The 26,311-nt window shown below is 41.2% G+C and overlaps 2 protein-coding genes across 2 annotated transcripts; both read left to right on the top strand.

Annotated features, from left to right (window-relative positions):
* Window positions 1–15,274: 15,274 nt before the first annotated feature.
* Window positions 15,275–18,389, top strand: LOC310926777 (leucine rich adaptor protein 1-like; the record flags this gene model as incomplete). The annotated part of the gene is made up of 4 exons (XM_083888964.1): window positions 15,275–15,409; window positions 15,455–15,523; window positions 16,625–16,809; window positions 17,924–18,389. 4 exons carry the CDS (start codon window positions 15,275–15,277, stop codon window positions 18,387–18,389), a joined length of 855 nt encoding a protein of 284 aa, XP_083745090.1.
* A 1,174-nt stretch (window positions 18,390–19,563) lies between these two features.
* pgap6 (post-glycosylphosphatidylinositol attachment to proteins 6) lies at window positions 19,564–26,105 on the top strand (the record flags this gene model as incomplete). Its single annotated transcript, XM_083890228.1, has 13 exons — window positions 19,564–19,627; window positions 20,621–20,804; window positions 20,993–21,197; window positions 22,041–22,168; window positions 22,282–22,547; window positions 23,361–23,701; window positions 23,807–23,903; window positions 24,032–24,146; window positions 24,536–24,678; window positions 24,770–24,948; window positions 25,226–25,372; window positions 25,461–25,577; window positions 25,770–26,105. 13 exons carry the CDS (start codon window positions 19,564–19,566, stop codon window positions 26,103–26,105), a joined length of 2,322 nt encoding a protein of 773 aa, XP_083746354.1.
* Between the last annotated feature and the right edge of the window lie 206 nt (window positions 26,106–26,311).

Here is a 26,311-nt window from a genome sequence, read left to right as displayed (position 1 = left end):
GTTTTACTGGTTATACCTTTTTTGTTTTGGCCTGCATTTGAGATAAAATGGCTTAGGTTACCCCTCGACTTCTCTGTTCATCAATGGATTATCGTCTGGCGGTGCCAACACCTCGCTCAAGACAATCCAGACTCTTTCTGTGTGTCGTTGAATGACCTACTGAGCACTACATCTTCAAGAAGCTCGTCCAAGAGCATCTTCTGTCTTAAGACTGATCTTACCCCGTCTAGTGGATTTATTTCCCATGACTTCTTCTAAGCTTATTCCTCTTTTGTAAGTCTGCTAAATGCTTAAATGTAAATAAAATAATATGGAAGAAAACGAGAAGAGGATGACCTGGATCATTCCTCAACAAAACTAGTCACTGTTCCAACATTGAACATGAAGCCTGTCATGGAGTTTGACGCCACATCACACTATCAGTAAGAGCTGCTGAGGTCGTCCTCTCCGTCCTCTCCGCGACAGGAAGTCAGGCACTCCCTCTAAATTGTCTCGCTGATAAGTGACCTCTTTAAATCTCCCTCCCCTGGGCTTGTTTGTCGTTACTCGCAGAACACCACGACGCCTGGCTCAGGCTCCTCTACTCTGAGGAGACCAAGCTCTCAGACTTAGAAGAGGGTTTTTCTTTGCTCGGCTCGTGGCACGCCGTCAGTTTCCAGGACGACCAACTTGACTGGCAGAAGGCCACACAGTACACACGGAAATGCACCTCCTCCCAAGTCCCTTTCAGTAGTTTACGAGTGCATTGATCGCTCTTAAATGTGTTGGTGAATTGAAACAAAAGTAAAAGGGAAAACAGCAGTCCTTAAACATGTTATGTAAGTTATCCCCATCACTCGTTCACATGCAATACATGCAAACACCGCTCATAAAAAGTGTTCCAAACCCCGATGTTAGCCATAACGTGTTGTGTCCATGCCCAGTCTTGGACGGCGTTGGGTTTGCAGCGCCGCAGCTGCAAGTAATTCCCTCTCTCTCTCTCTCTTTCTGTTTCCATTTTCCCTCTTTTTCTCTTCGTCCTCCCCTGTGTCTGGAGAATGTAAACATCGAGAGGGAGGCCAAATCTCTGCCATCACAACCTTTCAGGCGTCATGGACGTGGAGACGGGGCTACACTGACCGGGAGTCTGAGCCTGATGCACACAGTGTGGGGTAAAGATGTGATCAAGGCTTGGATTTAAATGAAACCGTTTTTTTGTTGACAGTCAAATTCTTTTCCTTGAGCGTTTTTCAGGCTCTACGTCAACACCTTAACCACAGCAGCCCATGTGGGCCGTCCCCATGCTGCGCTGCAAATGAAAGTCACACCGTGGATGCACAGCTAACCGTCCAAATCATTCCTTCTTTACAGCATCTTTTATTGCTGCCGAGGCCTCGGGGGTTGTGATTTTGGCTCAGTCTGTCGTTCCCAAACCACATTATGTCGATACCAACCTCTGAGTCCACGTTTGCCGCTGTGAACATTGTTGTAAATGTCCCGCGGTCGTTAAAGCAGCATCATTCCTTTTTGACCACAGCCCTTTGTCTAGTGAGGCAGCGAAGATGAGGTTTTTTTTCCCCCTTCATTAAATGTCTTTTATGACATTCTTCAAAAAATCGAATGGCTAGATGACCAAAAAGAAATGAATGACACTTTCATATTCCACAGAGGATGAACTATTTTCCACTCCTGCCACTTGTAAGGATTTCTAATACATGCCTCCCAGAGGAAGAGTCCATTTTTACGTTTTGTTATTACTGCGTTTTGTAGATATAGAAGCATTTAGAGATGAGCATCACCGTGAAATGTCACCAAATCTGAATTTTATCTTTTAACACCCAAACATTCTGCCATATTCTGATTGGGATAACTACAGTATGACCATGACACCTCACAGTCTGTGTATCTTGGCTTTGTTTGTTTGTTTATTTGTTTTGGCTTTATACGTTATCATTATCTTTAGTTAAGTTAGTGAGTGACATGTACAGTGTGACCTGCAGAAGCTCCGTGTTTTACTACACAAAGCACCCAGAAGATTAATGGAAATTATATAAGGGGAACTTTTTTCTTTACAGTGGACATACACTACTGTTCTAAAGTTTGGGGTCACCTGTACAATTTTTTTGTGTTTTCCATTAAAAGTCACACTTTTATTCAACAAAAGAGTTGCAAAATGAATAGAACATATAGTCAAGACATTGACAAGATTAGAAATAATGATTTTTATTCAAAATAATAATTTTGCCCTTTCGTCAAAGACCCAGCAAAACTGTTTTCAGCTGTGCTAACATAATTTCACAAGGGTTTTCTAATCATCCAATAGCCTTCTAACGTGATTAGCAAACACAATGTACCATTAGAACACTCGAAATGGGCCTCTATACACTTATGTACATATTCCATTAAAAACCAGACGTTTGCAGCTAGAATAGTCGTTTACCACATAAACAATGTATAGAGTGTATTTATGATTCAATATATTCCTTGAAAAAGTTGCTTTTCCTTAATAAGGACATTTCTAAGTGACCCCAAATTTTTGAGAATCTACTTTGAATTTATCCACGAGGAATTAATAATTTTTCATTTTGTGCAACCCATAACCTTTTGGTACCAATTATGCTGTTTTGTTAAGGGATTTCCCAAAAACCTTGTTTGATTTTGATAGTTCAGATACCTAAAAATTTACTTAATTTTCCGGTTTGCTAGTTGAGGACAACTAGGAAGTTAGAATATACCGAATAGCCACTGGGTGGCGAATTACAAAAAGAACTCAGTTTGAATGGAAGTCTATGGGAATATGGTCCACTGCTCATTTGATTTACAACGTTAGTAAACATTTCCGTGATAAGTTAATTGTCTCTCTTAATAGTTTCAGGTCTTCTTCAATAGCACATGATGTCAACTTTGTAAATTGTGCTCCCATTTAGAGGAAAATGGCTGATAAAACGAGGCACTCAGCCGACACCAATTCTCCCAAACAAGGGTTTTTTTCCTCCTTACACAAAGTGAAAACCTTTTCCACAATAGGGAAGTGCTATCATATTTCTACATTATTGTACATCCTTACTATTTTCAACCTGTTCCACACAGACAGCCTTTTGTTTTGTTTTGTTTTCCTTGTGATGACAATCCTGCAGCAGCAGCTTCCATAAAATCTCTTGACCCACATACGATTATGTTACTTGAAAGCCATTTGTCACAGCGACTCCCTTCTCTCTCTGCAGCCTCTGAAGATCTGTACACCCAACTAAGTCCAAACCTTTAAAAACTGAGTCCACTTTATCCTCTCTTATTTCATTTTCTGCTGAAGTATTTGGACAAATTACCCCCACATGTGTTTGAAGGAGCCCCACGGGAGCGGGGGGCCGAGAAGGATATACTGCTGACGGGAAACACAAACACCGACACCAGCGAACATCGTGATGCTCTCCACATGCTCATGACTGCACAGCAACATCTCACCCGCGAGGTTCTTTATCTCTTCGGTGCCGCGCGTCGTTCCATATCTGGCGTGAGGAGGCGATTGGAGGTTGCTATCACCAGTGAGGTTCACATGTCAGCATATGGAGGAGGCGTTTGTGTTTCCTCAGGCCTTCGGATGATAAGAAGAAGAAGATTGAACGCGCCAATCAAATGTAAATATTTTTTGCGCGTTGAGTTTAATTTGGGAACATTCCCTCTAAGGCGATCGTGTGTTTTCAGCTGTAACCAGAGAAACGGCGGAAGGGTGAAGCCTGAGACGGGACAGAGAAGTCGAGCAAAGGAAAGCAAAGAGGCTGCTTATAACTATGCCTCTGTGATTAACTTTACATTTTCATGGACCACACTCACTCTCACTGTAACCTGTGTTTCCTTTGGCACCTGGACAGAAGCTCATGACCTTCTTCACTCTTCTTTCTCATGTCGTCTCGTCGTGACCTTTCAGGCCACAAACTCAGAGAAAAGACCACTTACAAAATGCCTCCCTGTGCTTTAAAGTGCAAGAAAAACTACAGCAGTATAATTTGCACAACGATGTGTCTGGAGCTGTAGTAACCCCCCCTCCCTCAGTGCTGACCTCCACCACCAGGAATGTGTGAATCACCAGGGGAGGGAAAGGTTGGACTGGGCTCATATCTGCTGAGCTCCAAGCTGTACAATAACAGAGCTCCAGGCTGATCCACAGGAATCCTTTTAGGACGTTCTGCCTCCTCTTCAGACGTCACAAGCCCCACAGCGGTGAGGGGGAGACGAGCACGGAGCTGGATTTTGACGACAACCGACTCTGAGAAGAAGTAGAGCTGTTGAATTATGGAGGGGCTTTGCATTTAGGTCCATCAGTCAGGGGGTGATAAGCAAAGGGAATTGGATTTTCAAAAAAGAACGACCAATACTGGACTGAAGAGAGAAAAACCTTAGAAATAAGGGTTCCAAAAGTGTTACCTGGAACCATTTGCTTCTGAAAACTCCTTTTCCAGAAGAAAGAGTTTTTCAAGGGTTCTTGGTAACACTAATGGTTCCACTAAGAACCATTTTGATCCAGAGAACCCTTTAAAACCCCTTTTCTGAATGAAGGGTTTTAAAAGGGTTCTTGATAAGACTAAGCGTTCCAGGTGGACTCTTTATAACAAGGTTCTACCTGGAGCCAAAAACGGTTCTCCTATGAGGACAAGCTGAAGAACCTTATATGTTTCTACTTAGCACTTTTATTTAGACAACGATAACTGTTGGAGCCACTTGTGAAATACGTTTGAGTGTATTTTGAATGACTAGTGTTGCTGAATCTGAGGGTTGCAGATCCTGTAAAACAGTTAGATCAGGGCTACATTTTGAATTCTAAATCCAAGGCCCTTTCTTCAGATTCCCTCCGAAGCTATACGCCTAACTTTTGGCACTATTGTCCGCTTAGTGATGCCGAAAAACAACAAATCCTCTCAAAAGATCACAAAGACTTAAAGTGAACCTACCTGAGCCACCATGTCATCACTTTTCAGCCCTTTCTGGGCTTTCAGTTGTCGACAGCGTTCAAACGCAGCAGCACCGATGTTCCCCCTGATCTTGGATCGCTCTGCATCAGCCTTTTTCTTGGCAGCAGCTTTTCCCAAAGAAACTGTCTTTCGTTTGGTATACCGTTCAAAATGCTCCAGAAAATGATCTCCCAACACACCTTTAGTTGATTTGTTGTTGATTAAAGCCAGTCCCAGCTTCTGATTGGCTGGATGATAGCCATGCTGCTTATGTACTTTATTTTGAAATCTACAGGTTTTTTTTTATTATTATTATTGTTCTGAGAATTTTAATTTTGCATTAGAGAAAATGCTTTAGTCTTCCAGTTTTTGTTGACGCGACTTTTTTCAAAGGTGCCATATGTAAGAATGTGGCCAAAAACAGTTACTACATTCAAATTCAAAATACAGAGGTCTTTTAGGTTTTGTTTTCTGACGTAACTGGCAACCCGTGGTTGCTCGGCAGCTGAGACTCTACTGACTGCAATGATTGGTAGACGGCGGTAGATGGCGCCACATGCCAAAACATGATTTCAAAACATAAACATGATTTGCAGTCTGCAAAATATATATTTTTAATGCAAATATTTTGTCTGTACTGTTGTTGTTGGTGAGTTCAGTTTGTTATATGAACATTATTCCTGAGTCTCTGTGACATATTAGGAGGATTTTATGGTCAGTTGCTTTAGATTTATTACAAAATGCACCTTTAACTCAACAGTTAATGTTAACAGTGAGACCTGAGAACCACGTATAAAAGGGAAAGTCTTAAAAGCAGTCATGAGATTATATTTTAAAGCATCTTTTCCCTCCTCTGCATGTGAGAATGTATGAGAAGATGAAGATATTCTGTGTCGATTCTTTTCTCTGTACCTGGGAAACTGAATCCGCGCTGATCAATATTTTTAGCGATAGATCAAATTACCATGTAAAAATGTGAAAGCAGTCACTGGCAGACAACCCTCACAGAGGATTATCGGATAACTCTGCACTCACACACTCTCAGGTAAATTGGTTTAGCGTCCTTCGACTCTCATCAGCCCAGTTTTCAGTTCGCAGACGGGGAAGAAAAAAAACGGACAATTTTAACAACAATAAAGAGAAGGAGACATTGATGTTGTTAAAGTGAGATTCTGCATCGATCAATACTTACATCCTCTCTCTCTCTCCCTGTGGTATCAGTATTGAATTTTACCTTCCTCGATATTGCTGTTTTTTTTCTAGCATTTCTGTAGAACACGTATGTAGTAGTGATCTTTGCATTTGTGTAATGGCCTGAATGAGGGCGGTGACTTGTTTATGCATTGTTTGTTTGTTTGTTTGTTTGTTTGTTTATTTCCAGCCCCCTCTTCCTTTAAATTGCCCCCTTGGGGAGCAAAGATTGTATGAATTGAGATATTTTTAAATTGCAATAATGCAAACTGATGACTGTGCATAATTTAGCCTTTTAAAAACAGAGAAAAATGGGAGCGGTGCAACCACTGATGTCGCTTAAGTGTCACAATAATATTGTGAAAAATAAACCCAATTTCCTGGTAAACATGACACAAAAATATACGTTTTGAACTAATTATATATTCTGTGACGCTTTAGATTAGGGAACGCCATTAACTAGGTGCTTACTAACATGCATATAAGTAGCATAATAGCCCTTTAAAGGTGCATTATGTAATAAATCTAAAGCAACTGGCCATAAAATCCTCCTAATATGTCACAGAGACTCAGGAATAATGTTCATATAACAAACTGAACTCACCAACAACAACAGTACAGACAAAATATTTGCTTTAAAAAAAATATTTTGCAGACTACAAATCATGTTTTGGCATGTGGCGCCACCTACCGCCGTCTACCAATCATTGCAGTCAGTAGAGTCTCAGCTGCCGAGCAACCACGGGTTGCCAGTTACGTCAGAAAAATAAAGCTAAAAGTTGAATTTGAATGTAGTAACCGTTTTTTGGCCACATTCTTACATATGGCACCTTTAACTATAAAGCACGTATAAACACCTTATGTAGGAAAAATCTTAATTCATGTCATAATAGAGGTAGAATAAGGTGTTAATACATGCTTAATGATTACTAATAAAGGGCTAGTATGCTACTTCTAAAAGTTAGTAAGCACCGAGTTAATGGTGAATATGTGTTCCCTAATCTAAAGTGTTACCAGACCAAAACATAAGATGTTGGGAGTATAATGTGATGTCAAAATTGCAGAATTTTTAGGAATACTGAATAAAAGCTGCTTTTTCAAAATGAATAACAAAATAATAATTAAAAAAAAGATGAAGAATAGGCTCTAACTGACTGACGGTAAACCAGAATGATCAGTTATTTCATGGTTTCTTCCTAAGGAATGACAGGATTTAAAAGAATCTCTTCTCTTGGCACCGGGTTCTTGAGCTCCTCCTGACCTGGGGCAGTGGAAACGCCACAGTGATTCCCGGCCACTCTCCATGCGTTTGAGGAGGAAAATCTTGTTTAAGGCCTCCACAATAACGTTTCCCTGGGGTTGTTTATTCAGGAATGTTAATGTGCTTAGACTCCGCTGGGCCCCGTGGCCTCTGACACCGGCTCCTCTGGGCTCTGTCCTATCAAGCTTTCGATCAGGCGCAGCACAAGCTCCTGGTGCCGCCGCCATCTGTTTAAACAACAGAGATTGATGCGGCGGGAATCTATTGATGACCCCTGTTGTCAGACAGCACGGGCCATTTGTTTGTGTTGAGGCCGGCCTTTAATGCACTTACACAGCGCGCTCCTGCGCTTGTGTTTCGCTTCAACGTGACATTGGAATAGATGTAATTAAATATATTTTAATGCCGCTTCAGTGGAAAAATAGTTGATTCTTTGTGTGTCTCTTATGGACAGTAAATACTGTTGTTGTTTGTTTTTTTTTCTCTCAGCCTCATGTTGTGGTTTGAATAAACACAACACAATTACAGGATATAAATGGGCCCCTGCATACATATGAGATCCATTACTTCTCCACACTCATTTAATCTCTCTGCAGGTTCCAAACCGGAAACAGCTGCACAGAGCAGCATGATCGCTTAACTAAAAATTCATGAGCAGAGACACTTTTCCCACTATTTCTCTTAGTGCCTTTTTTTTTTTTTTTTCTTTCATACTCGGTTATAAAATATATCTGTTTGTTTTGCCTTCATTTTGGGGAAATATCCTTATTCAATCTTTCATGGTGACAGCAGAGATAAGAAAGACTGATAGCATTCGGGGATCTTTTTTGCTATAATTGTGCAGCTACTGCCGGCATGCTGGGTGATAAAGCACAGTCAATGGAAAACACAGGGAAACTGCCTACAGTTTATATGTGTTTAAGGATAAAAACGTATACGGATTGTTTAAATCATTTAAATGTGGTTAGTTTTTCCCTGTGGAAAGTGAAAAATAACAGGTTTATGGACAGGGCTGCCTTTGAAATGATATCATTTTCGTTTACCAGTTTCACAATAAGTTGTTTTACAAAGTTTGTTGTTTTACACTTATAGTTTTTCGAATTTGGACTCCAGAGACAAACTAAATGAGCCACAACGAAGTCTGCCCCACATAAGAGGATTTTCAAATCTGACTTGATATTTTTAAAAACGTAGGAGACCACAGACAAAACAAAACATTTAAAAAAAAAATTACCTGAGAAAGCACAGACTGGACGATCCAGTGAAGACGCAGGAGCACACACTTTGAGTTTAATCATGCGATTTCAGGGAGGAGATTCCAGGGATCTTTGTCAGTTAATAGCTGTTGTTCTTGTACAAGTTACAGTACAAAATTTGGTTATCTGTACTTTACTCTATTTGTATTTCGAGCAACTTTTACTTCACTACATTTCCTCTAACTTTCTTTGTTACTCATTACTACCAAATCGAATCAGAAGAAGAAGAGTTTTCACCCATTCACACGTCTTTTTTACCCATTCACTCACTTCAACATGGGGTTAAGTGTCTTGCTCAAGGACACACGTAGACTAGCAGAGCCAGGAATTGAACCCATAACCTTCCAGTTGAAAGACAACTTGCCCTACCACTGAGCCACCATGGCTCAACCCTAACTCTTCACTATTTTACATCTAAACCTTAAGTACATTTTATATCAGAAAATGACTTTTGATACTTAAGTGCAGTAAATGTCTACTTCAACACTTTAACTAAGTAATAATATATATTAAAGTGACATTTTCTGGTAAGACACTTTTACTCAAGTATCCCTTTAAGGTACTTTACACAGAAACTTTATGCACTGAAGCTTTAAGGCTGCATGTTTTTTTTTTCATTTTCCAAATTCTCATTTACTGTTTGTTTGACAAATGAGTTGGGGAATCCTGTGAGAACCAGAACTGAGTGTGTTGTTGGCCTGATTGTGCCGTCTCCACATGTGAGGACCTTCCACACACCATGTGAACTTGAAGAATTCCCTGGCCCAGTGGCCTCATTTGTAATGTAATGTACTCCTGTTTTCCTGACCCGCAACACAGTGCATGCAAACACACACACACACACACACACACACACACACACACACACACACACACACACACACACACACACACACACACACACACACACACACACACACACACACACACACACACACACACAAAGCACACAGCAGGTTCGTTCACAGGGGAATCGGATTACACCAGGAGGATGTAAACATGCTGCTGCTGCTGCCTCTTTTCTTTTTTTTTATTAATATTCATCCAAGACTTTAGTATGGATGCAGCACATCCATGTGGTTTAGTGTCCATCCCTGTGCACTTCACATTTTAGGTGTTTTTGGCAAAAAGAAATGTACGGCCATGCTCTCCCGCTCCACATAGTCTTTATATTTGACTGTAAATCACATTTAATTGCACTGACACATGCAGTAAAACCTTATCTGCTCATAATGCTGGCCTTTCAATGACGCTCAGGTTTTGGACGGGTTTTGTTTTTTTTCATGTTTGTGTAACTTTATGATTTCCCTAAAAATGGAAGTTGGAGGCCCTGACTCACAAAGAGCATAATTCTCAGTGTGTGTGAAGCATTTTTTATGATTAACCCTCTATATTTCATGTAACGCTGACCTCAGAGTCTGAGCTGTGCAGAAAACACTTGCTGAAATGTGAGCAGTATTTTACACAGGACCCCCTGTGGTCGCAGCAACCTGTGTTTTGTTTTTTTTGTTTTTAAATCCACTTTTCATTTCAGCTCCTCGCTCGCTTTGTCAGTCTGAGAGATTACACGCCCACGTGGGGGCGTTTATCTTTCTCTGATGAAATCATAGGAAAAACATATTTTTTCACCCACTGGACAATTGAATTAATGGCCCAGACTCCTTTAAAAAAAAAACTACTACAGAAAACAGGTTCTTTATGAGTGCGGCGATGACCTCACGCTGTTGACTTTGGCTCAGTTCTCAGGCTTTCTGAGAGTGAGAGCGCCTCATCTGTGAAACACAACCTGCAACGCTTAAGAAAACACGTTTAATGAACGAATGAATGAGCGAATGAAGTCCCACAGGTGCACATATGATGGTCTTGATTGTTCAACGTCTCAGTGTGTCCATCCCACGCCTGAATGTCCGCTGCCATCTACAGGCTGTTTTAGGGAAAAACATGACATTTAGCTGCATCATCCCTGGCACACACACACAGGAAAAAAAATCAAGTTATGACTTAAGGGTCAAAAAGTGGCAGAGTGATTAGATTTGGTACACGGGATAAAGCCTTTTAAAGATAGTGCCCTGTGGTGGGTAGTTCAAAAATAAAGGTTATTTATCATTATTTATGTCAATGCAATAAATATATCCTCCTTGCACTTAGAAGACCCAGGTTCTTTCTACATGGAGTTTGCATGTTCTCCCCGTGTCTGCATGGGTTTTCTCCGGGTTCTCCAGTTTCCTCCCACAGTCCAAAATCATGCAATATGGGAATTACGTAAATTGGACGCTCTAAATCAGGGGTGTCAAAATCATTTTCATCAGCATAATGGTTGCCCTCAAAGGGCCAGATGTAACTGTAAGACAGAATAAATGTAACTAAATGTAAACACACCCTCAGAAAAAGACTTGGTGATTTCTTCAGCCACAATAAAGCTACGTAGCTTTCACTGCCGCATCGTTTTTGGTTGTGGCTTTTGTGAACACATTCTGCTGCGATCGCAGTTTGCCTTTTAATTCTTTGACAATTTGTTGTTGTTTTTGAAGGCAATTTGGCACACTTAGCTCCTTGTTTGGTGTCAAAATGCCGACGTAGATGGATATTATGGATATTTCAATCTCAATTTAATTTGTCGCAAGATGCATATACAAAGATACGCCGCAAACTAGTGGTGGGATGCCGTCACTTCACGGGTAACACAATCGCCATGCATTGTGGCAAATGTTGTTTATGGTCAACACGCCTTAAAGGGACACTGTGTAGTATTTATGGGTTTATATAACCCAAAATCCACTTTTTTATACATATTATGTGCTCCTGCATTGTCTAGTCGCTGTATAATAGTTTTTGTTTCATTTTCCTAGTGTTTCAAAAAGTCATGTAAAATAACATGACCGCGGGCCGCGGTTGCATAGCCACTGTTAGCAGCGAGACGCCATGTTTCTACCGGAGCCTGTAAGGACAAACGCGAGAGAACAAATCAAGCGTCTCTTTACTTGTAGCGGAAGTCCCGCCTCCACTCTCTCCCACGCTTCGTCTGCTACGGCCGCGGTAGCTCGCCCTCTCCCTCGCCTCATGAACCTCATCTGCTGACACGGAGAAAGACGACGAGGACGACATTTGACCGGCTGAGGACACCGTAGCGCTCAGGGAAGGGAGGGGGGGAGCAGAGGAGCAGTTCTTTGTTGTAAATTTCTCTCCTCTAGATGGCACTATAAACTACTTACTTCACCTTTAAAGCAGCATAGACCTCGCAGGCCACATTTAGGATGTGGCGGGCCACGTCTGGCTCCCGGGCCTTGAGTTTGACATGTGCTCTAAATTGACCTGTTCAGGGTGAACCCCGCCTGTCACCCTATGTCAGCTGGCACAGCTCCCCCCCACGACCCTCATTTGGAGGATAAAGCGGTTGAAAATGGATGGATATCAAAAAAATTATTAAGTCAAAATATGCTGAAAAATCGCTCCAATAACCTCTTCCATTTTGTTTTTAATTGCTCTAGTGAAATCTTATCTTGCTGCAGGCTTTCATTACCTGGCACATTCTGTATAACCAGTTGAAATTTCATTATTCATTTCACCCGTAAAATGTGTTTTGATTCGATTTCAATAATTGAACAGATTGGGTTTTGAAAAGAAGAAAAAAAAAAAAAAGCAAAGCTAAATGCTGCAACAACATCTCACATTTATCTGCCGTCTGCCTGAGAACTGCTCTCTGGCAGGCACACACGAGCGCTCCAGTAAAACATCAGCCAGGAGATTGTGTTGCACTGCTCAGATTTAAGAGGGGAGGTGACTGAATTTTTATGATCTTCTATAAACTGTAGTGTAAGCCACACAGAGGGAGGTCAGGCTGCAGGCTGGTGCTTACAGTGTCCAGTCTTTTAAATCACACAATGGTGAGGTCGCGACAGTTTTGTCACATTAGGTACACTCTAAAATACACCTAAATGTGTACTTTTGTAGACAGCATGATGTTGTCTTTGTGATGCGGCATTCATCTTCTTTATGAGGGTTGCAGGGTGCACTGGTGCCAATCCCAGCTGACATAGGGCAAAAGGTGAGGATTCAAACCTGGACAGGTCAGCAGTTCATCACAGGACCACATAGAGACAAACAACCGTCCACTCACACACTCCACTTTATGAGGTTGAGTTTATTAAATTATATTTTAGCATTAAAAATATCATAAGCCTAGTTTTAAAGAGAGCCAGGGTCATGTCGTACACTCTTACAAATAAAAGTGCTAAGTAGAACCATATAAGGTTCTTCGGCTTGTCCTCATAGGTTAACCCTTTTTGGCTTCAGGTAGAACCTTTTTATAAAGGTTCCACCAAAAACCCTTTAAAACCCTTTATTCAGCAAATGGGTTTTAAAGGGTTCTCTGGATCAAAATGGTTCTTACTGGAGCCATTAGTGTTACCAAGAACCCTTGTAGAACCTCAGCCCTTGTAGAAGGACCCTTTTGGAACCCTTATTTCTAAGAGTGTATAAACAGCAATGAAATGCCAACAGTTTTCATGTTGTCGTGTTTAAATGATCTAAATGCAACACACTATAGTTAATTCATATCTTTTGTTTATCTGTATAGAAAACTGTATACATTCTTACCTATACTATATGGGTCAAATTGGTTTTGCAGCTTCAGATTAAATGTATTTTGTGTGAAAAAAATAACCCTATTGCAGCTATAACATAGAGATATTCAGTGGTGTTTGTCTCCCTCTAGTGTGAGCAGTGGTTAAAAACTGTTTCTGTTGCAGGACAACATTCTTCTCACATCGTCATAGTGAAGTCACTGATGTTTCCTGAAGTTATTCCTTTACATCCTCATTAACGGCCACCAAGGTTGCAGCTCTACTCTTCTTGGAGTCCACACACACATCAAAGCATAGACATGGAATAAAACAACCACCTATAAGAAACATTCTTAAACATTAACATGCAACATTCAAAGAGTTTTGACTTATTGTCTTTAGGAAGCTGTGGCTTAAATAGACACAAACACTGTGTCTTAAAGCCTTCATAACTCTTGCCCTGATTTTGAAAGGCGTTAAATGGGACGCGACGATGACCGGTGAATAAAAATACATCATCTATTTGAGTCGGTGACAGATGTCGGCTGCTGATTTGACCCAGCTCTGTGAGACTGTGTGCTGTTTAGTTCCATTTTCTACAGCGTATACAAACATAGTGTTGCATACATCAGGTTATGAACTGTTTGTGTGCTTTGCTTTTCTCGTTGTATTTGCTCCTACGTATCTAAAAACTCTTTTACCCTTCTGAGCAAATTATCCTTTATAGTACCTTGAAAGACACCAAACAAGTCGAAATTATTATATATTAATATTACTATACTAATACTATAATAATAGTAGTAGTAGTGTGATAAAACATATTGAATGCGTCTTATTATTATCTTTTTAAATCTTAACTCTCTGGCCGCACTCAGTTCATCCAGTTGAAAACCTTCACATCCCAACCATCTCCTCTGGTGTTCCCCAAGGCTCTGTACTTGGCCCCATCCTGTTCATCATCTATCTCCTTCCCCCTTGGTCAGATTCTCCATTAATTCAACATCCACTTCCACCGTTATGCGGACGACACCCAGCTCTACCTTTCTTCCAAACCTACCTCCTTTTTATTATTATTATCATCATTATTATTATTAATTCATCAGGAACTTGACTTTTCCAGGATCAGTGTCAGTAAACACAGCCTCGTCAAATGCTGTAAATTAGGATTTACAACACTCATATATTATAGTGTGTATAGGTTTAGTGACTTTTGAATGAAATGTGTTTGATGTATACGTCATATACAAGATTTAATTAGACTCAGACCAAAATAATGACGTCAAAGCGCAATAAAGATGTCATGTTTCTTTAACCCTTTCTCTTCTTTTTGCTTGCAGATGCTGCCCAGGCTTCTATCTTCTATTGTCGCGTTTGTCTTGTGAGGTTGTTGTCGTTTGGCACAGCAGTAAAAAGAAATATAAACGTGTGTTGAATACATTTACATCCCCAGGTGGTTGTCGTTCACAGGTGACACTGAACCCACTGAAACCTACTCCTCATCCTCCTCCTCCTCCTCCTCCTCCTCCTCCTCCTCCTCCTCCTCCTCTGGAATGATGATATTGTCCCACACAAAGAGATTTTGACACTTTCCAGCATCATGTTCTGGGCAACATACCAGCCATTCATGTGTGCTGTGAATGGTGACAGCAGCAGTCAGCGCGTTCTCTTCACACTTCCAGCGTTTTCACTGCTCATCCTGTGCTTCTCTGGCAACGTTCATAGTCTCTCTCTCGTGTGTGTGTGTTCTTGTATGAGACCAAAATAACCTAGAAACCATAGGGAGTGAGTACATTTTTGGGAAAGTGAGGACATTTCAGCTGCTCCTCATGATCTGTCACCCCTTAAAAGGACCTTTTGAGGGTTAAGAATAGGATTAGGGTTAGTTTAAGGGTATTTAGTTAGGATTGGTTAAGGGTAAGGGATTAGGGAATGCATTATGAGTGTCCTCACTGTGAGTGTTGTGCAATGTGTGTGTGTGTGTGTGAGCGACAGAGGTAAAGAGACTTAACTCACACACTCTTCTTCCTCTCCGAGGTGCTGTAATCTGCAGTCCTCTGAAGTTTAAGGCGGTGGAATATTATGGCCGGAGAGAACCTCAGCGACTCATTTCCAGAGCTGAAGGAGGTGGAACACAAGCTCGGCAGGAAAACACCAGAGAGTCTCCTGACGTGGATGAGGGAGGCTGAGAGCTGCGGCGAGGATGTGGATGTGGATGTGGATGTGGATGTGGATGTGGATGTGGATGTGGATGACGGAGAGTGGAGAGAGCGCAGCTCTGCCTTCAGCGGGAGCCTTTCTGACAGAATCATCACTTTGAAACAAGAGATGGTAAAGATTTCTGTTCTGTTCTCGGCAATTCTGTTTAAATAAGTAGACAAAATGGTTTAACCTTACACTATTTAACGGATGTAGCTTTCCAACTTTAAAAGAGAAGTCTGGGAAAATAGGACTAGTGCATTTTTATTGACAGCTATAGTGTTGACCAACAGGTGCACTGTTGCAGGTGACATCTGTGCCGCCGGTCAAATCACTCTGGAACCAGAAGGCTATGTCCATTTTTAGAAACAGTCATAGAGAGCGTTAAGGATTACAAGAGTTTGTTTAGATTTTGGGACCAAACTAGTGGTGTGGGATATTGTTCTATTTACGGCGTTGTCTCCTGGTGTCCTCACAAATACTGTCATCAATCCAAACAGCTGCTGCTGCTGCTGCTGCTGCTGCTGCTGCTGCTGCTGCTGTTGTTGTTGTTGTCGTCGTACCGGTGTGTCCTCTTTTATTGTGACAGAACTTGAGCAGCTTGTTTCAGTAATTACAGCTCTGTTCATGGAGAGAAAAGCCAACACGTGTGTGAGTGCCATTGTGCTTCACTTCACCTGCTCATGTTCATTGATAATGACAGACACTGTGAGCTCCTTCTCACTTACTTCTCAGCACAGAAGCAGGGGCCTCACTAGTGTGGAGGCGGTGTGAATTATTGTGTGACTAAGCCCTAACGTACCTAATATGTATATCACACACACACCTCTGTCAGATTTCTTTATACAAATACAGTGTATGCTCTTATATGAATCACATTTTAAAGGTGCCATATGTAAGAATGTGGCCAAAAACGGTTACTACATTCAAATTCAAAATACCAAGGTTTCGTTTTCTGACGTCACTGGCAACCCATGGTTGCTCTAGGGCTGAGACTCTACTGACTGCAATGATTGGTAGACGGCCGTAGGTGGCGCCACATGCCAAAACATGATTTGCAGTCTGCAAAATATTTTTTTTAATGCAAATATTTTGTCTGTACTGTTGTTGTTGTTGGTGAGTTCAGTTTGTTATATGAACATTATTCCTGAGTCTCTGTGACATTTTATGGCCAGTTGCTTTAGATTTATTACATAATGCACCTTTAAGTATTTCCTCGTGCTGTCCACGCAGAGGGGGCTGCGTTCTGTCGATGTAAGGATTCTGCGGCAGCTGGTGTCCGTGCACGAGGGCATCGAGGCCACGCGATGGCTGATGGAGGAGCGAGGGGCCTTCGTCAGTCAAGGCAGCAGCTTGACCAGCAGCCTGAGCAGCCTGGCCACTGTAGAGGAGCAGGCCCCATCAGTGACTCACTGCAGGTACAGTTGTTTTATTATAGATCTATTCAAAAATCAAAAAAACGTGTTATTTATTTGGCAAATAAGAAACTGAATTCACCTTTTTATACCCACATTTGAGCTGGCTCACTGGACAACCACTAAAACTTAAAACAGTACTTTTATGGTTAACAATAATGTTTATATTTTAGCATTAAAAATATCATTTTTGGTTAAAGAGCTTCTACATACGGGTGTATCAACCATTATTTACATTTACATTCTTGTTTTTAAAGAGAACCATGTCGTACACTCTTAGAAATCAAAGTGTTAAGTAGAACCATATAAGGTTCTTTGGCTTGTCCTCTTAGGAGAACCCTTTTTGGTTCCACCTGGATCCCTTAGTGTTACCAAGAACCCTTTTAAAACACTTTATTCAGGAAAGGGGTCTGGATCAAAAATGGTTCTTACTGGAACCATTATTGTGACCAAGAACCCTTGAAAAACAAATGGTTCCAGGTAGAACCTCAGCCCTTGTAGAAGAACACTTTTGGAACCCCTATTTCTAAGGGTGTTGGCCACAGCCTGTAGGAGTGTTATTGTATTTTCTGGATGTGTTCCAATAAAGTGAGTCATAATTATAGCATCGCTACAACAAGTCTAAAGACTTTTTGCACATTACTGTGTGTTCTTTATTTTCTACACAAACAAAGGATTTCTCCGCTGTGGCCATTACAATTGTGTTGGGATCAGCTACAGATTACAATGTATTTTAATCTCAGTGTGATTTGTTTACTTAAAGATTCGTGCTACGTTCTTGAACTCACAAAGGATGGTCATTGTTTAAATGTAGAGCATCCTACGGCTGTGTCATTTGAATAAGAATCATGTTTAAAGACAAATACCTCTGTCAGGGATTTAGTTTGGAATGTTTACTTATAAATTATGGGATTTTTGATTTCAATTTCATTGTGTATTTTATGACTTTCAAAGCATATACAGTCAGGTCCATAAATATTGGGACATTGACACAATTCTCTTCTTTTTGACTATATACACCTCTACAAGGGATTTGAAATACATCCAAATCAAGTGAACGTAGTAGGAATTACAACACTTTATGTGTGCCTGATCATTACTGATGTTGTTCTGACAGGGAAAGCCCGAGTCCAACGTGCCTTCAGGATCTCACTGAAAACACTGGTGTGGACTCAGCAGGTCATCGATCACCACACATTGACCACAACAGCTACTTGGATGTTCTCAGTCCAGAGTCTTCAGAAGTGACTCCATTCACTCCCTCTGACCCCTCGTGTAATCCTGCCCGTGGTTCAGTCGGTGACTGTTTAACAAAGTCACAATCACAGGATGGGGACGCACATCTGTCTGAAGACATCAAAGTCAGCGCTGGTACCATCACAAGAGCCCTGCTCAGATCTAGAAAGTCAAGAAGAGAGGTTAAAGACAGCAGTTTTCCTCTCACCATGGAGACTCCCAGAGCCTCAGGGAGCAACAACATGACAGAAGAGAAGGCGAGTGCACCTGTAAGAGAGGAGCTTCTGCTGGGCTATGATGCTCAGTGGTGCTGGGTGCAGTCGCAGGATGATGTGACGTTTCTGTGACTTTTATGATGAAGGAGTTCAATTTTTAAAACTTGAAATGCACTTTGATATTTGTTGTGTGTCATTTGAATAAGAATCACGTTTAAAGACAAACACCTCTGTCAGGGATTTAGTTTGGAATGTTTACTTTAAATTATGGGATTTTAAAATTTAAATTTCATTGTGTATTTTGACTTTCAAAGCATTTGTGACCTCATGTAGTATTATTATTATTATTATTATGGATGGATTTATTTATTTTCCATATCACTCATGATGGAACTGATGCAACCGAACTATACATATGCCAAGTATAACACGATTATAAAATATATAACTAGAGAAAGCTTAAGTTTCCCACAAGTGAAGCTCCAGGTTGTGAACAAACTACACAGTATTGTAGACTCATGTGAGACTCAAAAACATGCATTTTAAAGTTCTCTATCTCCCAGACCATGTCATTAATGCTGATCACAGACAGATAAACACCAGCAGAAACATAATACTTCTTAGTGGAGGTAATTACATTTCAAATAGTGCTTTTCTTCTTTAAATAATTAAACACAACACAGAAAAAATGTATACAGTAAAGTATGTATTATAAGATATTGTCCAGGTTAGTTGAAATATTTCACACGATGATGCTGATGTTCAACTTACATTTTTACTTTTACTACACTACAGTTTTACCCAAACACTGTATTTATTGTACGAATTGTAGTAATAATGGTAACGTGCAACCACGGTGACGTGAGCCCTCGGCAGTGGTGCCTTCACGTTTCTGATAAAAAAAAAAAAAAAACGTACATCATTTTTAATGTTCATATACTTCTAATATATTATACTGTGGAACTTCCCAGCAGGTATGGCGCATATGCACTGCGTCATCAAAGCACAGTTGACCTAAAAGCGCAAGTAGACATCAAAGCACGTTTGGTTATGTTAACCTCTATTTTCTACTCCTGCCCGACACACTCAAACTGTCAGAAATGACCGAGGAAATGTCAGGTAATCACTCTGAAGGTCTGCCCCGTATGTGATCGTACTATTTCCGACAGACAGCAAACGCATCACGTGACGTAATCTCTGACGTCACTGCTATTGAGCCGCGACATTAGGAAGTCCCTGTGAAACATTAGACTTTACAGGTGGATAAAGGTGGATATGTGATGTTTCAGGCGGTTGGACGGGGAACATGGCGGCTTGTTTTCTGCGCGGTGTCCTTCTCGTCACCCTCGCGGCGTGGACATTAGCAGACGGTACGTGGTTTTTGTTTGTTTGTTTGAGTTGCAAATGCGGTGAATGCGGAAGAAACGGGTGCTGTTAGCATGTCGGCTAACTGTCACGGCTTCTGCTGCGTTCACGAGGATACTGAAATGTTTGTTTGTTTTGCTTGACCTCTTCAAATGCTATACAAAATATTTGATTAACAAGGATTCATTTTAGCTAGCTGCCATACCAACAGTTGTCAAACCTCACTAAATAGTCTACTGTCATCAGTCGGTGAACAGAAAACGAACCTGCAACTATTTTCATGATTACCGGTATATGACAATTATTAAGCAAATAATGCCACACGTGTGCTAATTCTAGTTTGTTAAATGTGAGTATTTTAAGTGTTTATTACACATGACGAAAGGAGAATGTTTCTGGGTCTGCAGCATGTCACAACTGGTATGATTGTTTATTTATTTTTAATTAGCCTTTTTTTTTTTTAACCGGGGGGGGGGGGAATACACATTGAGATTAAAAATCTATTTTTCAAGTCTTTCCTGGCCAAGACAGGCAGCAACACATTTTAAATAACAAGGTTGCAGACAAACAGTCAGCAGCCATACATACTATACAAACATAAAATAATCAAATAAGCGATTTTCAGGACCACAATCATCATAATAAAACCCCACAGTCTCGTTAAAAACACCATAAATCAGCAAGAACATGTACTAACAGATGTGCCTGCCTCCGTGCCGTCCAGCAAGCAATCCTTTCAGTTTCAAATCTTTCTGTAGTTCATTCCAGTCGAAGGGAGCAGGAAACATAAAGGCCTTTCTCCCCAGTTCAGGTCACACCTGTGGGACAGCCAGTGAGAGAATATCCTGGGAACAAAGCCCATGTAGGAGTCAGAGCTCCTCTGATTGATAAAAGTCAACAGTTAGTAGAGGAGAAGACCCAGAATAGCTCTGTAAATTACTTTCTGCCAATGTTTATTGACAGCATTTATCAAGAGACCGATATCTTGTGTCTTGCAGATGGACAAGTGACATTTGTATCGGAGCTCTCATCAAAACCTGCTCAGAAGTTGTCAAAGTACAGTTGGTACGGCAACGTGAGGCTACAGAGATTTCACATTCCAGAGGAGGCTGCCATCGCTCGCTGGCTGTTCTCCGTCACCAAAGTCAATGGCTTCCAGTGTGGACAGAAAAATATCTCCATGTGAGTGACGCTCACTTTCCTCCACTGTAATGTTTGTCTCTTCTTTTTTTTCCCCACACAGTAAAATCTGATCTTTGTCTCACACTTCAGCACATACTTGTCTCCCAGTTTCTCTGCTGGATTTTCTACCGTTGCTTGTTTTTCTTTTTTTTTTTTTTTAAATTTATGCCTTCTCTCACCTTTTGTAGCCAAATTCGATGGGGTGCCCCTCCAGTAGTACAGCCCATAAGTTCGGTGTTTCCTAATGAAACACTGGGGAGCCCCTGTCTGTCTCTGAACCTTCCAGTCGCTTCACACCAAAGCAACACCACTTTCAACCTGTCTGACCCTGCTCCTGGTGACTGGTATGTTACTGCCCACCTTCCTGTGGATGAAGGGCGCATAGAGCAAAAGGTCTGCATCAAACCATTTTGTGAATAGAATGCCTCAATAAAGGCATTCTATTCTATTCTATTCTATTTATATTTGAATCTTGAAACACTGTTATTTCTGTAGATGTTTTAAGACATGTTTTGCTAGAATTCTAGAACATTTTAAAACATCATTTCAATGTTTGTGGAAAAACTGATCAACTAATGTGGACCGAACAAGTACTCGATTACTCAAGAAAATTATTGACAGATTAATCGGTTCTGAACATATTCATTAGTTACAGCCCTAATCAGATCGTGTTTAACTAACTTTACCTGCGTGTTTATTTAAACCGATATGTTGTTTTAAACTGCAAGATAAAGTTTAAGCATTCCATTTAGGTTTACTAATAAAATTCCCTTCTACCTGATCCTGTTCTACCAGAGCAGTGGTTTGTGGGACATTAGTCTATTATGTAAAGTAGCTAAGCCGCATTTCTTTCTTTTTCACAGCCTCATGTGGTAGTTGTGTGCCATGAACCAATGGCTGGCCTGTTCCTTGTGTACTTATATTTTAGGTATGACTGTGTAACGTGCTGTAAAAGTCTCAGGGGACTGCCAGTTTTTTTTGTTTTTGTCTGTCAAATTCTGTGACTGGAAGTTGGTCTTTATATATTAGCAAGCTCTCAATGAGCTGGCATCAGAGACCTTTTTCACCACAGAGATTTTCTATTGACATAGAAAAGTAGGACAAACACAGGATTTACCAGTACATAAATTAGGGCCCCACTCCAATTTTAAGGGAGCTCACACTCTTGTTATTAGTGTTGGTGTAAGGTTAAGTTTTCTTTCTGAGAAATTTTATGAAAATGATCTTTCTTGTCAGGGTATTCCATCCTGCTCCTATTCCTTCCAGCCTCAGCTATCCATCAGGAGAGCAGTGGACACACCCATTTTACAGCCCGGTACATTCCTCCAACAAACTGCCACACCTGCCAGTCCGGCACGCCTTAAGTAAGTGTACATATTTCATTTTCTGTGGTTCTACAGTTGATTGTGTTGTCATTTTGTATATTAGTTTTAGCTGTTTGCAGAAAGTAGAGTTAATGTATTTGTGTCTCTATTAGGCTGTATGTTCCAGAGTTTGCCTCTACTCTCTCCATCACTGTGGCCGACTGTTCTTCAGGGGAAGGAACAGATGGTGAAAACTGTTCACTGGTTCTCAGACTGGGCTCTTCCTCTCTGCAGCAGAGCCCAGTAATGGTTAACTGCTCAGGGACTGGCTGCTCCACAGTGCTCTCGAGCCCTCCATGGGACTCATGGTTACGAGTTGTTGTCGAGAGCAGCCAAGACAACCGCAATGTAACCTTTAGTATCATCTCAAACCACACAGGTGACTATGGCAACTTCATCTTCTGTCTCATTCTTTTAAAAGTTGAGCGGTTTATTTTAGGGCTGCCCAATATATCAAACATTTTTCCTCATTGCAACATCAAGTAGTAGTGCTTTTTATTCGGTCACACAGATGACTGATGACAGGTGTATGAATATACACATACATGTACGCACATGCACTTAAATTTATGAAGGGAATATTTATTGAAAATGACAGTAAGGGTACTCATTCTTAAATTAATTTTATAAACTTTGTGGCTGTGACTATAGATTTAAACATAATTAAAAAAAATATGTATATTCAACCAAATCTAATGAGTCTAAATCTAATGAGTTGTTTTCATATTCGATTCATTGAGAAAACAGATTAATGAATATGAAAATTTGTGAGAACTTGTTTGGTCCATAAAATGTTGATTGCTGTTTACCACACCTCGAAATAATGATGTTGTTGAATGTCTTGTTTGGTCCACAGACCAAAATTATTCAGTTTTTACAATTTCTTTATCGTTACATGGGGGCAAAGAAACCTGAAGATATTCACATTTATGAAGCTGGAAAATCAGAAAGCTCATTTTAATTATTGGAAAAACACTCAAACCAATTAATCGATTACCAAAATAGTTGGTTAGGAAATAAAAATAGTTGTTTTTTTTTTTTAATGTTGAGCCCCATAATTATTTGCTTTTCATCACTTTTGGACCATCATCATCATGATATTCAACAATGCCATGTTTTCCTAATATCATGCCCTAAATTGTGCTCTAATCCACCGTTTATTTATTTGTTTGTATTTTTGTGTTTTCCTCAGTGGGATGTAAGCCAATAAGTGTAGGCCTTAATGCAGATGATGACGAGCTCCGTGGCAACAACAGCTATTCCAACTCAACGTCGGCAGGCAACAGCTCGCTGTCTGCGGCCTCGGTCGGCTTCATCAATGAGTCGGCATCACTGTCTGCGCTGTTGTCGGTGCCTGCGTGTGTGTGGAACATCCCTGTTCTCTACAAGGAGTTGGACGTTCTGTCGCTGCGATATACTCCTGTGAGCGGACCCAACGTCAGTGTCACAAACACGCACCCCACAATGCTTGCCTACCCACTGGACACACAAGCCACTGGAGGCACACTCAACCTGGAGCTCACACTCAACACTGTAAGTACTGCTAATTATTTACAGTCTTACACACAAACTACTCATTTATGCAACGTCTTTATGTAGTGAGCAGAGTGTGTTTCATCATTGTGTGTGTGTGTGTAGACTAATGTTAACCTGGGGAACAGTAGTGGCGTGGTGGCCTGTCTCTCTCAATGGTCTCCAGTCCTTTATCTCAACCAGTCTCAACCCTGCCGCACAGGTATGACAAGCAACTATTCGTTTTTTATAACAGGAAATACAAGTGGACATGAGATTAATCATTAATATGACATTAGGTTAAAAAACAATGACTTCTTTGTGTGTGTGTGCCCTTGTGCACGTTTGCAGATTTCTTTGGAGGTTATGGTTTTATCTTGAATGCCAGTGTTCCTAAAGCTGTGGCCAGGCTGCCCTTCCCTCACTCAGCAACATGGTACCTCACAATGCAGCTCACTTGCAACAGGTAACGCACTCCGACATGCAGTATATGTACACACGTATGTCGGGTAAAGGCTGTTCATTTTGCAGATTTTTACTCCGTACTATAGCATTTCCTAAAGTCTTCAATTTTCAAAGTGATAGTTCTTATTTCTATTTTCATACGCAAAGTATGAGGTACTAACGTGTGTGCCCCTGAATGAGAACCAGCATTAGACAGGAATGCTCGCCCTCATTGAAAACATAGACAGAATACAAGGTAAAAAGGGATTCGATGGATTCAACACAGCTTAGGCAGGGCTGATTCTGTGTCAGTACCTCAGAGAACAACACTTTAAAAGAAGATGATACGTGTCGGAAGATCATTTCAATTGGACGAGACGTTGCTGTTTGTGCTGTCTTCATTTCCTGCAGCACTGACTGCGGAAACACGTCTGTGGTGCATGTCGTCCCTGAGTTTTTTGTCAGTGGCTGTGTCGAGGACTGTGGGATACATGGTGAATGTAGACTACTGAGATCCTACAGCTACCTGTACAGTGCCTGTGTCTGCAAGGCTGGTACGACACACACACACACACACACACACACGTGCACACATGCTGTGATGATACTAAAATAATAAGTGTTTGTGTATGTTCACGTGTGTAGGCTGGAACGGTTGGGGCTGCACGGACGACTCGGCAGCTCAGTCTTACTTGCGCCAGTTAACGGCAACGCTGCTGCTCACTCTCAGTAACCTGTTCTTCCTGCCCGCCATAGTGGTGGCCATCAATCGCTCCTACTTCACCGAGGCGTCCATCTACACCTTCACAATGTTCTTCTCCACGGTAATGAACACTGCATTATGCACATTCAGTACTTCCTATATCACACCAGAAGAAAAATTTACATATACGTCCTCTTTATGAAGCAGCTGAATTTCTCGTAGGAAAATGTCTCCTTAAATTTCCAGATTCAGTGAAACTTCTGGTAGCTTCAGGCGTCTTAGGCCTGATAACTGCAAGAAGCAGCTTTATATGGGACTTATTATTTATTTTTTAATGATTGTCGCTGTTGAGTCTTGTTGCGCTCACAGTGATGTTTTTCTCTCCTCTGTATTCCTAGTTCTATCACGCGTGTGACCAACCCGATATAGCCGTAATGTGTATAATGCAGTACGATGCCCTGCAGTACTGTGACTTTCTGGGCTCGGTCTGTTCCGTCTGGGTCACCATCCTGTGCATGGCTCGCATCAGAGACACTTTCAAATATGTAAGACACTGGCGACTACGTATTATACTGTCATTACACATCACTGAGGATTGATATGATGCTTACCAACTCTTTTATGCGTGTGTAGACTCTGTTTTTGATTGGCGCTCTGCTGATCGCCATGTCAATGCAGCTGGATCGCAAAGGCCTGTGGAATTTGCTGGGCCCGGTCCTATGTGCACTGCTGATCATGGTCTCTACATGGGTAAGATACTCATGCAATAATTGTGTAAAAACTCAATGTGACAACTGCTTTTGTGTAGGTGAAGAGCAGGTATTGACACAGGGTGTCTGCTGGGTCTTAAAAAGTATTAAAAAGTCTTAATCATGATTTCATGATGTATTAAATTTTGTCCATATTTGACTGCAGTTAAGTTAGTTTCTCTTTTGTTGACAGGTGTCCAGATGTGTACATCGGCGACATTGTTACCCGCCTTCTTGGCAACGTTGGGTCCTTTACCTCATCCCAGGGATAGCATGTGCACTGATTGGGATATGCCTTTATGTTTTTGGTGGAACGGAGGAAAACTACTACTACACCCACTCGCTGTGGCACATCCTGGTGGCCACCTGTGTGGTGTTCCTGCTGCCGCCAAAGGAGAAGAACAGGGAGACGCTGGGCTGGAGCAGAGGCTGGAACTGGAGCTGGAGCTGGCCTTGGAGCTGGAAACCCCGGATTTGTGGGTACACTCTCTGTGAGAGCAGCAAGGATGAACTCTATACTGTCACATAGTGGGTTAAGAGGTGGCGTATCGAAGTTAAGTGCATTGTCTTCTGTGCAAGTTCTACATACACTGGGTGTTATCATAATGACTCTAAGCCTCTCAAGTCTGATTTATGCTCTGTTGAATGACAGTTGCCGTGCAACGTTTCCTCTTCAAGACCAAAGACAACTTTTCCCTCTTGCTCTCTTGATTACTTCAATCGTCAAATCTTCCA

This window comes from Microchirus variegatus, assembly GCF_963457635.1.
Source record: "Microchirus variegatus genome assembly, chromosome: 5".
NCBI classification, from domain to species: domain Eukaryota; kingdom Metazoa; phylum Chordata; class Actinopteri; order Pleuronectiformes; family Soleidae; genus Microchirus; species Microchirus variegatus.
The sequence above is the reverse complement of the archived record's forward strand: the minus strand, read 5'-3'. Positions and strand labels throughout refer to the sequence as shown.